At 37.9% G+C, this 14,986-nt stretch overlaps 1 protein-coding gene across 1 annotated transcript in view; it reads left to right on the top strand.

Moving 5' to 3' along the window:
- Positions 1-14,718, top strand: part of ZNF804A (zinc finger protein 804A) — a 268,633-nt gene extending 253,915 nt beyond the window's left edge. Inside the window, exons 3-4 of the mRNA XM_008687232.2 lie at positions 9,127-9,257; positions 11,514-14,718. Of these exons, the coding sequence (XP_008685454.2) occupies positions 9,127-9,257; positions 11,514-14,718 (3,336 nt within the window). The remainder of the gene's footprint in view (positions 1-9,126; positions 9,258-11,513) is intronic.
- The last annotated feature ends 268 nt before the right edge of the window (positions 14,719-14,986 follow it).

Raw genomic sequence — 14,986 nt, 5'->3', positions numbered from 1 at the left:
ATTGAAAGATGGCTCCTGCCCATCTTAGACTCACAATTACACATGAGTAGGAAGCAAATGACGTGGTTAAAAAACAAAAACAGAAAGGGAACTTTTCTTCTAATGAGGCTTATCTTTTTTAAATTTTTTTTTTCAGGGACATCCTCCTCAGAGACATTTACTTACCCTTCAGTTAGTGAGGATTGTATCACTTTGCCACTCTTATTTACAAAGAAGGTTGGGATTTTTACTATTTTAGTTGAGTACTTTACTTAGCCACCAAATTGGAATTCTGTTAATAATGAGGTAGAAGGTTCTAATTGATAAAGTGAAGGCAATTTGCAAGGTGTACCACAGACGTCACAGCTAGACTACCCATTCTCTGGAGAAAAACTATTAATCAGAGTTTTCCAGAGAAATAGAACTAGGTGTGCATTTATATATGTGGAGGGGGAGATAGATGTATAGATAGATCCATAGTTAGATGATAGATAGATGATAGATAGATAGATGATAGATAGATAGATAGATAGATAGATAGATAGATGATAGATAGATGATGATAGATAGATAGATAGATAGATAGATGATAGATAGATAGATTGATAGATAGATGATAGATAGATAGATAGATAGATAGATAGATAGATAGATAGATAGATGATAGATAGATATAGATAGATGAGAAGAAGAGATTTTAAAGAATTTGCTCACACAATTGTGGGGCCGACAAGTCCAAAGTTGGCAGGGCAGACCAGCAGCCTGGAAAACCAGGAAAGAGTTGATGTTACTGTCTCAAGTCCAAAGGCTGTCTGGTATTTTTTCATCCCCAGAGACTTACTTTAGTCTTAGCTCCTAAGGCCTTCACTGATTGAATGAATTATGGGAGGTAATCTGCTTTACTAGGATTTAATGAGTAAATCTGGTTACTCATCTGATTTAAACATTAATCTTTTTCAAAAAGTTCTTTCACAGTGACATCAGGACATTTGACCAAATACTTGGCTTTGACCAAATATTGACCAAATAGTTGACCAAATATTATGGCCTAGCCAGGTTGACACATACATTTAACCATCACAAGTCCACTCCTTGTCAACTTCTCACCCATAGGCGCACTGTAAACTATAGTGAATCTCCACGTAAAGGTAATGACAGGTCATATGCTTCCTAACATGATACAGCTATGCTGCCTACAACCAAAAACACATTCACTCCTCAGAAGAGGATGCAAAGTGGTTGGGTGGTGTTCACTCTTCTTGATACCCTAGTACTTTAATACTATGATGTAAAGTTAATATTTAAGTGCTATGGTATAAATTTGATACATCTTGTGTTGTCTAATTAGAGGATAAAGAAGGGAAAAAATAAAAGTTATATATATTCATAAATATTCATAATAAACATTCTTATTCATAATAAAATGTGGAGGAAATGCCCATGACAATTACAGTCCTCATTTCTGTAACTAGTCACATGGCTATTATTGGTGTTTATATCTGCCTTCTTTCACCACCTATTCCCTTCACCCTCAGCAAGCACATCAGCTGGTTGTGGTTCTTTTTTTTGTGAAGTGACCCAAACTTTCGTTACTAAAGGTTGTGGGCTATTAATAATCCTGCCTGAATTGGATTGTTGTAGCTTTCCATTGACTCTAATCATAGGACATGGCAATTCTAGGAGACATCAAAAAGGGTCTCCTGTATTCCAGACATAATTTTCCTTACCTTCATGGTGGAGTGGCCGTCCATTTTCCCATTTATAATCAGGATATATCATCTCATTCAGCATATTAACTACCTTCATTCATTCATGGCATATGGAGTCCAAAGTGGCAATGTAGTAGATTAAATTTCCAGCTCAATGAAATCATCGATGTGTCTCCTCGTAGAATTATGCCTCCATTTGGAGCTAAGACTTCTAGACCAGCAGAACATTAGGTTGTGGGTACAGGAAGTAAAAAATGTCCTGGTACGTTACTTGGGATAATATTGAGAGTGGCCATCCCTGTTTGTACCCCTTGATTTTTAACCTTTCAGTCTGGTTATGAGAGAAATAACAGCGTATGTTGGACACATTCAGAGCATATAGAGCCTCCTAGATACTGGTGCTCCAGCCCTGCAACGTATTGCCACCCAGGTAGAGCTGTGACTGAGTCTTCAAAAGGCCATCCCACCATTCTTTCAAACCAGCTACTTCAGGACAGTGGGGAACACAATAAGACCAGTGAATTATATGAACATAGGCCCATTGTCACACTTTATTTGCTGTGAAGTGAGTTCCTTGATCAAAAACAAGGTTGAGTGGAATACCGTGATGGTAAATAAGGCATTCTGTAAGTCCATGGACTGTAGTTTTGGCAGAAGCATTGCATGGAGGAATGACAGGTGCATATCTAAAGTAAGCATGTATTCTAGGAAGAAGAAAACACTGTCATTTTCATGAAGGAAGCTGTCCCAATTTAATCAACCTGCCACCACGGACCTGGCTGATGACCCCTGGGAATGGTGCCGTAGTGAGGGCTTGCTGTGTTTTATTTGTTTTGCTTCTACTCTTTATTTATCTTTTACAATTTTTTAATTGAAGTTGGCATACAATATTATATTAATTTCAGGTATACAGCCTAATGATTCGACATTATAAAATGATCACCATGATAAGTCTAGTTACCATCTGTCACCATACAAAGTTACTACAACATTGTTGACAATATTCCCTATGTTGGACTTATACCCTCGTGACTTAATTTATTTTATAACTGGAAGTTTGTACCTTTTAATCTTCTTTACCCATGTTCCCCATTATCCCCTCCACCTCCCCTCTGGTGACAACCAGTTTGTGCTCTGTATTTACGAGTATGTTTCTGTTTTGTTTTCTTTGCTCCTTATTTTTGGCTCAGTACTGATCTCTCTTGCGGGCAGATCGGACACTCAGCAGTAGCTGTGGCCAGTCATCTTTGATGAGCGGAAGTCCCTGTTACCGAGCGCATGTACAACTGCCATCCCTGCCCCCATGGCCACTTTGTTCATGAGCCCATTGGGCAGTGACGGGTGTTTGAAGAGAGAGGATGTCTGATACCCACAGAACATGTTATCCTATCTACATTAATATAAAAATCCTCTTCTGCTGAGGTGACTCTTTGTGGAGATTCACACAGGAAACAAATAGCTTCACGTTTTTAGACCATTCAGAGGGATCTAGCCACATACATCTTCCCCAGACTTCCTTGTCACTAATTTTCCAATTATGTTCCTTTCAAGTTTCTAACCATCCAGCCAACCCATGGGCCACAGCCCATGAATCAGTATATCTTTTCTGGCCATTTCCCCTCCCAAGCAAAATGAACAGCAAGGTTCACTGATTCAAAGTTTGTACACTGGGAGGATTTCCTTTCATCACTCTCCTTCAGGGATGTCCCAGAAAAGGGCTGGAGGGCTGCACTGTCCACCTTTGGGTGGTGCCTGTGTATAGTGCAGAACCATCAGGAAATTAGACCTCAGTTTTCTGCTCCTCTGTCATCCGTCACTTGCCCAGTGCTATGGTTCAGAGCATTCTTTTCCCCGCCCTTTGTAGACTTGCAGCTAAGGAACGTCAGTGCTAACGTGCAGCTAAGAGCAATAATGAAAACCAAATAATCTTCAATTCACTGCTCCTTTTACTCTGACTGTTCTGCATGAGGAGAGCACCGTCTTTACTCAAATATCACCTTCTCAATGAGGAGACACACCTTCTATGAGGGACACACCCTCAGTCGACTCCCTGTGAGTCTTCTGTTGAGTGTGGGTAGAAACTGTGCTTTGTTTCTAACTGATAAAATATGAAAAATGCGGTGGGATGTCACGCCATTAATTAGGTTGCTTTATACAGATTGCGTTATATAAGACTCCGTCTCAGCAGAATGGAGACTCTTCCTTGCTGATGGAGAAGAAACTGCCCTGTTGTAAGACTGCTTGTGAGTGGGTCATGGGGCAGGAAACTGCTGGCAGCTCCGGTTGCTGAGTGGACCTGGCTGTCAGGTGGTCAGAAGCCAGAGCTCTCAGTCCTACCACCACACGGAGATGAATTCCTCCAACAACTTCCAGGAGTTTGGCAGATGATTTTTTCCAAGACAAGCCTGCAGATGAGACTGGAGCCTGGCCAACGCCTTGATGGAGCAAAGTACAGTCCTACTGACCGACAGAAGCCGTGAGATAATAAATCTGCTGTTTTAAGCTATTGCATTTACAGTCATTGTTAAACAAAAACAGAAAAGTCACCTAATAGAAACCCTTTCCTAATCACTGTATTTGAAATTGGTATCCTGCACTCACTCTCATTTTAACTTTGTTTCTTCCACCGAAATTTTCACTATCTCCTGAAGTATACAACTAGCTTATTTATATGTCTTAATGTCTGTCTTTCTCAACTCTCATGAACATTTCAAGAAACAAGCAGGCTTTTTTTCTTCCGTGTCACAGATGTATCGACCGTGCTTAGAATAACAGCTGACACATAATGTACACTCAATTAATACTTGCTGAGAGATAAATGGATATATGCATCGCAGCCAAGTCAGCCCAACCTAAAAGCACAGCTTGAAAACCATAGAGCAGAGTAAATATAGGAGATAAATCATAGGAAATGTTCCAGGAAATCCTGATTCCAGTCCTGGTTCTACGATGTGATTCTGGACCAGACTCTAAAATCTGCTTAGCTTCAGTTTTGTCTTCTCTGAATATGGGTCATAATGCTTACCGGGTTTGCTTGTATGTTTATTTTCAGAACCAAACAAAGTAACATATGCAATATTGCTTAATAAATTTTAGGGAACGATATCAATTCTAGATGAAATATGGGTGACTAATATGTACATAAAAATATTCCAGCTTTCCTAGGAAACAAAAGAATTATAAGCAAAATGCTACTGGTATATTATTTATTCCCTATTAATTAAACAAGTTAAGAGTGATGCTACCCAATACTGGATATGATATATACTCTCATTTACTGTTGGGAGGAGTATAAAAATGGTTTAAAGTTAGGAACAGTGGTTTGGAAAACCTCAAACAGTGCAAATGGGTATCTTTTCCTCCAGCATTTCTGTTTGTGGAACCCATATTGGATATAATTAAACGAGTGTACAAAATACTAGAATATTCATGAAAGTTTCATTTGCAATTATAAAACAGTGTAATTTACCTTAGCATTTGCTAAGCACAAAATGATGAGTTATCTAAATGGTTCTCTCTCTTCCTCTCTCTCTTTCTCTATCACTCTTTCTCACATTGTTTAAAACTTTGCTAGTCTCTGAAAACACCATCACTAACTTGAGGCCAGGATCATCATAGCTTTCCCACCCATCCAGCTCCATGAGTTTCCTGAGACCATATCTGAGGATCAATGACCCGTGTGGCCCTTGTGACATTTTGGTTCTTTATAGACTAATAGTAAATTAGTGGAAAAGTAGCCTAGACCCTCTGAGATAGTGTTACCAAAGGATGCTGCTTCTTTTGTTTTTCCATTCTCTATTTGTCTATTTCCAAAGCATATATTGAATTATATGCCAGTGTACCTTGTCATTTGCTTTGTAATACTGGAGCTAGACCATATCTTCCCACAAATCCTTTTGAACATTCTTCTAATTTTCTGATTCTTACTGACTGTCATCTCTGTCCTGACATTTACCACTAAGAATTTCTTTTGAGTGACTGTCAGTAAATTGTTTGGGAAGCTTTTGAAATAGCATTGGTATTTCTATAAGTCTCACAGGTATTATCTTGTATATTTCTTTGTGTGGAGCTTGAACTTACGTTTTCTTCCCATTTGGCATTCTCAAAAGCATTTACTTGGTTTCTATTATTTACCTTTCAAAATTACTCTACTAGATAGAAAATGTGATGTAGGAGTTTATTTTTGCTCTAGAAAAATACAAGAAAAGATATCAAAGCTGATAAATTCTAGCCTTAAACTAACCAAAGTGTTTGGCCTATAAGCCCTGCAGCTAAATAGACCATCAATATTAGGCAAGCTCATTTACCTTGATATCACGTAGTCTGTCACTGAGGTAAGAGAATTATGTGGCCACAGAGGGAGATTGACATCAGTCGGGACACTTGAATGTAGCTTGGTGTTTCTTGACCACCCCTACGAGACTAAAGCAACACGTACGTTCTAAATATACAGTTCTCTAAATGCGCATCTAGAGTCTGATTTCAGCCACATCAATCACTCACTTATTCACAAGAAACACAACGGCACTGGCATTTGATTCGAACCCGAACCCGAACCCGGACTCCTTGATCTTTAACTGCTCTGTCAACGGAAACCAGTTAATTCAAATCATAATGGTTAATTTGAAACAGTAAATAGTGAAATTCTTGGCATTGCATATACTTGCTTTAGAAAAGTTTCACTTTGTGTTAGAAACATTATGCTTTTACTATCACATATGCAGATATGTAATAGAAATTAATTTGTATCTTAAAGATTTTAATAAAAATAGTGAAGTCGAACTTTCTTGTTTGTCATCTGTCATGTCCCGAAGGACCTTATAGGAAATAAATTATCTCAAATTGTTAAAATATCATTATTTATAAATAATAGTTAAAAAATTTTTTGAACATTAATTCTTACATTGATAGTTCAACTTTTTTCCCCCTTTATTTCATTCGGCACTTTGATTCTTTTAAATGTTTATTTTAGAGAATTTAGTTTCTATTTTCTTTCAAATTCTCTTAGCATCCTCCTCTTAGCACCCAAACCTTCTCTTGACTGAATGCCTCTTTCTTGCAATGGCAGGTAGTGTTTCTCAGTAAAGGTAATATTCTTTAGGCCACTTAATTATGCATATCAAATAAGTCACCAATTCTACTTTTTCTCCCTACTTCAACTGCCTTAGAAAAGGCTCTTAGTGTTTCTTACCTAGACCACTGCAGTATCCTACTTATGCATTTCCTTGTCTTTAATCTTGTTCCATGGCAAAATTTCATGCATACTGATGCCAAATGATTCTTGATAAAATGAAGATCCCGTTATAGCACTGCATTGTTTAAAAAAATCCTTCAGTGTTTCCTCCAGTCACATTTCTTTTTTTTTTATTTTAATGTTTTTTTATTATATTATGTTAGTCACCATACAGTACATCCCCGGTTTCCGATGTAAAGTTCGATGATTCATTAGTTGCGTATAACACCCAGTGCACCATGCAATATGTGCCCTCCTTACTACCCAGTCACATTTCAGAATGTGATAGACAGGTGTGGTTTGGTAGACCCTGTAATTCATCAGTTCTCATCACTTCTACACATACAATCTGCTTTAACTGGATTTCTCTCTGACTGCACTTTTTTTAAAGAACACGCATGCTCCTATTTTTACATTTACACAAAATTTCCCTGAAATATTCTCTCACCTCCAACAACCAACCCTTCTTCTTCATGTTTTTGTTTTTGTTTTTGTTTTTGTTTTTGTTTTTAATATCCTTGAAGGTCCAAATCAGATGTCACTTTTCCCAGGTAACCTTCTTCGGGTTTTTCAGGCAGCCCTCTTCTGTCCTTACATTGCACAATAAAAGTACCTCAATCGCTGATTGGTGTTATCTCTTCCCGTGTGTGTTCTCTTCTTATTTCTGCAAAATGCATATACACAAACACTCACATACACTTACTCACATACTCACAGACACACAGACAGAACCATATAAAGGTGAAGACATTTTGTTTAATCTTTTTTAAAAATCCCAGCCATTTAACAGAGTGACTGTCACTAGGGCTCAGTAATTGTCTGTTGAATAAGTCTTAATATGACGTCAAAATTTTAGGAAATAGAGGTGACCAAGATTATGAATACCTGAAATTTAGAGCTAAAACTTTCTTGCCCTATTGTACTCTAATTCTAGATCTTTTTTATGATCAATATGATAGATTATTTGAAAGTAATTATTCTTTATTCTGGAATAATCTTATATATATGTATATACACACACCTTATATAAATCCCATCAGTTAAAATATTAGAGATTATTTGAAGCTTAAGCTATGGTCCTATGTAGGTGAAATTAAGTAGATGTAATTCAGGATCACCAGGAGTCTGACATTATTTCATCAGTATGACTAACTTTTTTTGAGGTGAGAAATTTCCTAATTTGGAGGCTCTAAGTGATTCACATATAAATCAACAATATTGAGCAGGCATTTTATAAAGCAGGCATTGTTGTAAGCCCCTGGCATACATCAGCGTATATGTATAAGGTATTAATAAGATTTTATTAATCACTTCATAAAAATGTGATTAGTGTATGCTTTATTCTCTTGGAGTCCTACTCAAAGACTCTGACATATCACAAATGCATAACACCATGAGCCTTTATGAGAAAAAAATAGTACTTTATTTTTAATAACTATACACTCTCTCCGTGGAAGACTATAATGAAAAGATTTGGGGCATAGGACCACTTTGTTGTCTCTTCAGTCATGCCACATACATGGCTATTTATCAATTCTGTTCAAGTTGACATTCTCTTTTTCTGGCCAAAACTTTTTCAACCCCAAATATGAGCCTCTTTAATACAGATGAAAAATATGCCCAATGTAAAAAGTATTTCTAAAAAGCACTATCACTTTTCTTCCCAGATCTTGAATTATATGGGGAATGTGCCTGATATTTGAGGGGAAGGATTGTTCTAAATCACATTCATAAAGGTTATTTGCCTTATGGATTAACATAAAACATTTACTCTTCTTAGAAATTATGAAAAGGCCCAGATACCTTTCTAATATACAGCACACCAAAATGATGTAATTTATTATATACAACTGAAATATACAAGCTTATTAAATTTGTTTGAAAATTAGGGGTTTATAAGACTCCAACACTTCCATGTGAATTAGGCACAGAATCTTGGCAGAAGAATCAGTAAGCAGAGATGAAAGTTTTCAATTTCAATTTAGCTAAGGCTTAGCTATATCCTTAATATAATGTAATAACATGCTTTGGCATTTTCACAAGCCAAAGATACAAAAAATATTTTTATAAAAGTGAGTTGTCACAAATGTATTTTCCTTAGATGAGGTCAAAGATAATGTACTGGAAAATTCCAACAATAATAATAGTAACTTTAACATTGCCGTAGAGCCAAATACTATTAATCATTTCCATATTTCTTAATAGAGGCTCAAAGAACTGAAACAAAGGGAATTTGCTCGAAATGTAGCATCTAAATCCAGGAAAGATGAAAGAAAACAGGAAAAGGCACTGCAACGCCTGCACAAGCTGGCCGAGCTAAGAAAGGAAACTGTGTGGTGAGTGTGCAATGAAATCTTAAGTTTTCTTAAAACATAATGACCAAAAAAAAAAAAAAAAAAAAGGCATTGAAATAAAGGGCATAATTCTATTTATTTCTGTACCCAGAGTAAGAGACTCACATTTTCATGGCTTTCTGTGGGCTGCAGACAGTAATTTGAATTTGAATTTATGCAAACACCTGTTTAATGCATATTTCAATAAAAAGCCAATATTCCTATAATTTTACTTTTCCAAAAAAAATGAATTTCACATTACTCTGCTATTTACACTTAGCTGAAAGCCATTCTGTTCCTTAGTGGAAATTCAAAATATTCGGTTGAAGAAGGGAACAAGACATCATCTCATAACCTTTGTTTAAAAATGAGTTTTAAGAGGAACTACTTCTTAACTGAAAATTTGGAGAACTTTTATTTGAAAGTATCTTTTATAAAAAAAGAATAAAGGTTAGGAAGACCCTATGAACTTCAGAGGCAAGTTAAAATTAATTTTCCAGTGAATAAACAGTAACAACTGTTAGAAGTTCAAAGCTCTTAAACTTTGACCTACTTCTAACAGTGAACAGTTATAGTGTTACAATTCAGAATTTATAATTCAGGCCAGGAAACTGCTATAAACAGGACAACTTTTTTGAGTGCTCTCTCCACCTACCCCAAAATAAATAGGCCTCTTTTATTATGCTTAAAATGAAACTATTTTATGGTAAATCTATTTTATACTGGATATAGTGGTAGGGAATACATTGCTATATCATAACATTCTTTGGGATGTCAAGTTTGGAAAAAGCAAAATAAACTTTAAATGTATTTTGAATCCTCTAGAGAACTGTTAAAAACACATACAATTGCTATTCAATCATACCAATGAGATATTTTTACTCTCTGTGGTAATAAGTGAAAAATTATACAAGTGCAAGTTAATGTTATAGAGAATCATAGGGCCTATGCAATTTAATGTCCTAAAGTAGCATTTGCAAATGTAAATTCTAATACATTGAGAGAACTAGAGTTAATAATAAGATAGGCACAAGAAGCAAAACTGGGGCACCCGGGTGGCTCAGTCGGTTAAGCATCTGCCTTCAGCTCGGGTCATGTTCCTAGGATCCCGGGATCAAGCCCTGTGTTGGGATCCCTGTGCAGTGGGGAGCCTGCTTCTCCCTCTTCTTCTGCTGCTCCCCCTGCTTTGTGCTCTCTCTCTCAAATAAATAAAATCTTTAAGAAAAGAAAAAAGAAGCAGAACTTCTTATCTAAATTACTTTCTTCAGCAACAGTAGGTATTTCACGGTACACACACACACACACACACACACACACAATTTTCCCATTAATTTGGGGCCTCTAAAGATGTGCAAAATAAGAAGCAGTATTGTTTCTTAATATCAAATAGAGCAGTGAAATGGCCCATTGTGTTAGAGATTAGATAAAGAAAAGATTCAACTAAAAGAAATTCGGGGGCATTTATAACTTATGAGAAACTAAATTTAATAGAATGGAAAACTCTGCACAGAGTGACTCTGTTCCAGGAAAGATGATATTTAGGTAGCTCCTTGTTTATTTGCCAGAAAGTATGGTTCTTTTTATTAAGAACCCCCTATTTATGGTGTACTGCAATGCCAAATAAATAGAAATTACATCTTAAGTAAATAGTCTTTTGCCCTATACTTACCATATATTATGATATTATTTATAACTTCAGGGTAATTTTTAAATATTAAGAATAGCAAGTCAAAAAAAATTCTAAAGTTAGTATCATCTCTTAGTTAATTTTGCACTGCAGCATTCTGTTTGGCCTGGGGTGGACTCTCAGTGAACATTGGCTGAATTGAATTATTGAACTGAATTCCCAGCCCTTCTGAAGTCGTTTTTTAAACCTTCTTCATAGTCTCCATATATTTGCAGGCTTAAATAATTTTATTTTAGCGATTCTACAATACCCCAAAATACCACTGAAGAAACCATGAGTCTAAAGAATCTTGGTCAGGAAGAACTGGTTGAGAGCACAGGAGTGGCCTTGACATTGTTATTAATAGTTATAAAAGTAACTTCAAGACAGCATGACCAAGTTTTCTCAAACAATAACCAATAACTAAATGCCGTCGTAGCACTATGGAAGGGAACTATACTATATGAAAGTAATTCTTTTACAAAGATTTTAAAACTTGAAAAAGAAATCTTATAATGACATTTCTAAAATAAAAATGTTTGAATATTTTTCCTCAAAAGTGTCCTATCTAATACACACTTTTCTTTTTGTAGTGCTCCTGGAAGTGGCCCCATGTTCAAGTCAACAACTGTTACTGTGAGAGAAAATTGTAATGAAATTTCCCAAAGAGTTGTGGATTCAGTTAATAACCAGGAAGATTTCAAATATACTTTGATTCATAGTGAAGAGAATACTAAAGATGTTACCACTGTTGCTGCAGATCTGGAAAGTGCAAATAATTATACACCAAAAAATAACCAACTTGGGGATCAAGCCCAAGGAATTCACAGACACAAAATTGGCTTTTCTTTTGCATTTCCAAAGAAAGCATCCGTGAAGCTGGAGTCCTCAGCTGCAGCCTTCTCTGAATACAATGATGATGCCTCTGTGGAAAAAGGATTTAGCAGAAAAAGTAGATTTGTCCCTGGTGCTTGTCATCTTCAACTATCTTCACCAACAGATGTGCTTTTGAGTTCTGAGGAGAAAGCTAACTCTTTTCATCCACCAGAAGGAATGTGCACTGACAAAGAAACTGCTCAAACTCAAGAGATGAAAGAAGTTTCTAGTGAAAAAGATACATTTTTATTACCTTCATTGTGCCAGTTTCAACTGCCTTTATCTTCTGAGGCAGATAATTGTCAAAATTCAGTCCCATTATCAGATCAAATCACACTGGGAGATGTTATTATTAATGAAGACATACCTATGAATGATAACAGTTCTGAATTGTTAGGAAATAAATCCACAGTTCTTGATTTAGCTCATGATTGCCTATCTTTGCAAGCTACCACAGAGGAAAATGTTAAGGACAATGATGCATCTGCAGTAGAAGTTGCAAATAAAAATTATGGCCCTGAGAGGTTGGTTCCTTCAAATTCTGAAGAGGAAAATAGAACCTTACATAAAAAAACAGATTTATCTAAAAGACCATGTGAGCCATTTGTACCCGTACTTAACAAAGATGGGTCCACAATCCTTCAGTGGCCATCAGAAATGCTGATTTACACAACTACTCAACCATCAATTTCCTATAGCTGTAATCCTCTCTGTTTTGACTTCAAGGCCACCAAATTAAACAGCAGTCTGGATAAAAATAAGCCGCCCTTAAATGATCTTTCTTTTCAGCAGAAGGGAGAAGACATTTGCAAGAGACCAGTTTCAGAATGCAAGACCACATCTGTTGCAGGACTCACTGATTATGACTTTGGAGGTAGCGGAAACGAATGTACACAAATCACTCCTCTTCTGGTTGATGACAGTCCCTCCAATAACTGTAATTCTGGAAAAAATGAGACTGTGGGTCAGAGGAATAGAAATATTTCCTGTAGGATCAGAAAAGCAAAAAAATACAATTTTACCAAAAATCAAATGAAACAGGACACTCTAGATGGGAAATACAACAAAATAAGGTTGAAAGATACTCATGAACACTGGTTCCATAAAAGTAGAAGGAAGAAAAAAAGAAAAAAGTTATGTCAGCATCACCATGGGGAGAAAACCAAAGAATCAGAAATTCACTTCAAAATGGAATCAGAAAATAGTTACACTGATATAACTAGGAAAAATCTACTAGAAACAATTTCAGAAAAGCGGTGTCTAGCTGCAGAACAATTATTGGACTCACATCAATTACCTGATAAAAGGCCCAAATCATCGTTCAAATGCTTAAGTGAAAATGAAGAAATGTGTAAAGCCCAGAACACTGAGTATAAAAATCACTGTACAAAGAACTCAGTTGTTTTAAATGAACAATCCAATCCAACAATGATACATTCTGGGAAACATAATTTGACTTACTCCAGAACTTTCTGTAGTTGGAAAGCCAAAATGTCCAGCTGTAGTCAGGATCACAGATGCCTCGTTCTTCAAAACGACATGAGCCGCTTGAGTCAGAACCAGGCTGTTAAAAGAGGGTATAATTCTCTCATTAATGAGTCAGAAAGATTCCATCGAAAACGTAGACAACATTCATATTCTTATTCTTCAGATGAAAGTTTAAATCGACAGAATTACTTACCAGAAGAATGTTTGAGACCACCACGTGCTTCGGCTCCCTGTAAGCCTAAAAGGAAACGGAGGAGAAAAAGAAGCAAATTCCACATCGGATTTGAAGCTTTTGAACTCAAAGAGAACACAGATGATCCCAGGAAAGACAATAACCAGGATGTGTTAGTAAGGGAAGACAAAAAAGGGGACATAAAACCGCAAGAAAGTGCTCATGCTGAGGGGACCTCAGACCAAACAGAGCAAGTGGAAGACAAGCCGACTTCGCACCTGGGCAGTCCCCTTCCTCCCGAAGCCGGGGGCCAGACGGCGCAGTTCCTGCTGGAGAACCCTTCTGGGGAATCGGCAGACACGGCCAGTGAGCACGCCCCATCTGTCTACGGAGCCAGTGCCCCAGGGAAAGGAGAACTTGACAACACCCTGCTGGAACACAAAGAAAGAAGTGAGGCTATAAATGTGCACGAGAAGCAGACCCCTTTCAAGGTGCCTAATCCTGAAAGGAACTTGAGACAGTCACAACCGAAATCATACCTGTGCCATTATGAACTGGCAGAGGCGCTTCCCCAAGGGAAGATGCACGAGGCATCGACGGAGTGGCTCCGTTTTAACTCGGGAATCCTGAACACACAACCGCCGTTACCGTTCAAGGAAGCCCACGTCAGTGGTCACACCTTTGTAACGACAGAGCAGATCCTGGCTCCGTTAGCTTTACCAGAACAGGCACTGCTGATCCCGATAGAACACCACGAGAAATTCCGGAATCTGCCGTGTGAGGTCTACCAGCACATCCTACCGCCCAGCATGCTGGCCAACAAGGTCAAATTTACTTTTCCCGCAGCGGCGCTCCCAGCCCCTAGCACACCTCTGCAGCCTTTGCCGCTGCAGCAGCCCTTATGTTCTACCTCCGTGACCTCTCTCCACCACGCTGTCCTGCAGCAGCACGCGGCCGCCGCCGCCGCCGCCGCTGCCGCCGCGGCCGCCGGCACCTTCAAAGTGCTTCAGCCCCACCAACAGTTTCTGTCCCAAGCTCCGGCTCTCCCCAGAGCATCGTTACCTCAGGTCTCAGTAGGACCGGTCGGACCACGGCTTTGTCCCGGCAGTCAGCCACCTTTTGTTGCTCCTCCCCAGATGCCAATCATTCCAGCTTCAGTTCTTCATCCTAGCCACCTGGCTTTCCCACCTTTACCCCATGCCCTGTTTCCGTCCCTGCTTTCCCCACACCCTACTGTCATCCCACTACAGCCCCTCTTCTAGCCATCGCCATACGAGGGAGAGAAAATGTTTGTGTGAAAACTGTTGCTATCCGCGTACATGGTCGTCTCCGTGGATAATTCCCTATTTAAATGGTGGAAATAAACTAGCCAAGATATGGCCTCACTGATACGAAATCATTTACTGTAAGTGTAATGATGCAAATAAATTCTTAAGTTTCTGATATATAATATTATTAAGGCACTGCATAGTTTGCAAATCAATACAATATATGCTGTATATTAAGATGGTGTCTTAAGAGTATGTATAA

The sequence above is a fragment of the Ursus maritimus genome, unplaced genomic scaffold (assembly GCF_017311325.1).
Source record: "Ursus maritimus isolate PB19 unplaced genomic scaffold, ASM1731132v1 scaffold_1, whole genome shotgun sequence".
Lineage (NCBI taxonomy): Eukaryota > Metazoa > Chordata > Mammalia > Carnivora > Ursidae > Ursus > Ursus maritimus.
This window is presented reverse-complemented; position numbering and strand designations above follow the sequence as displayed.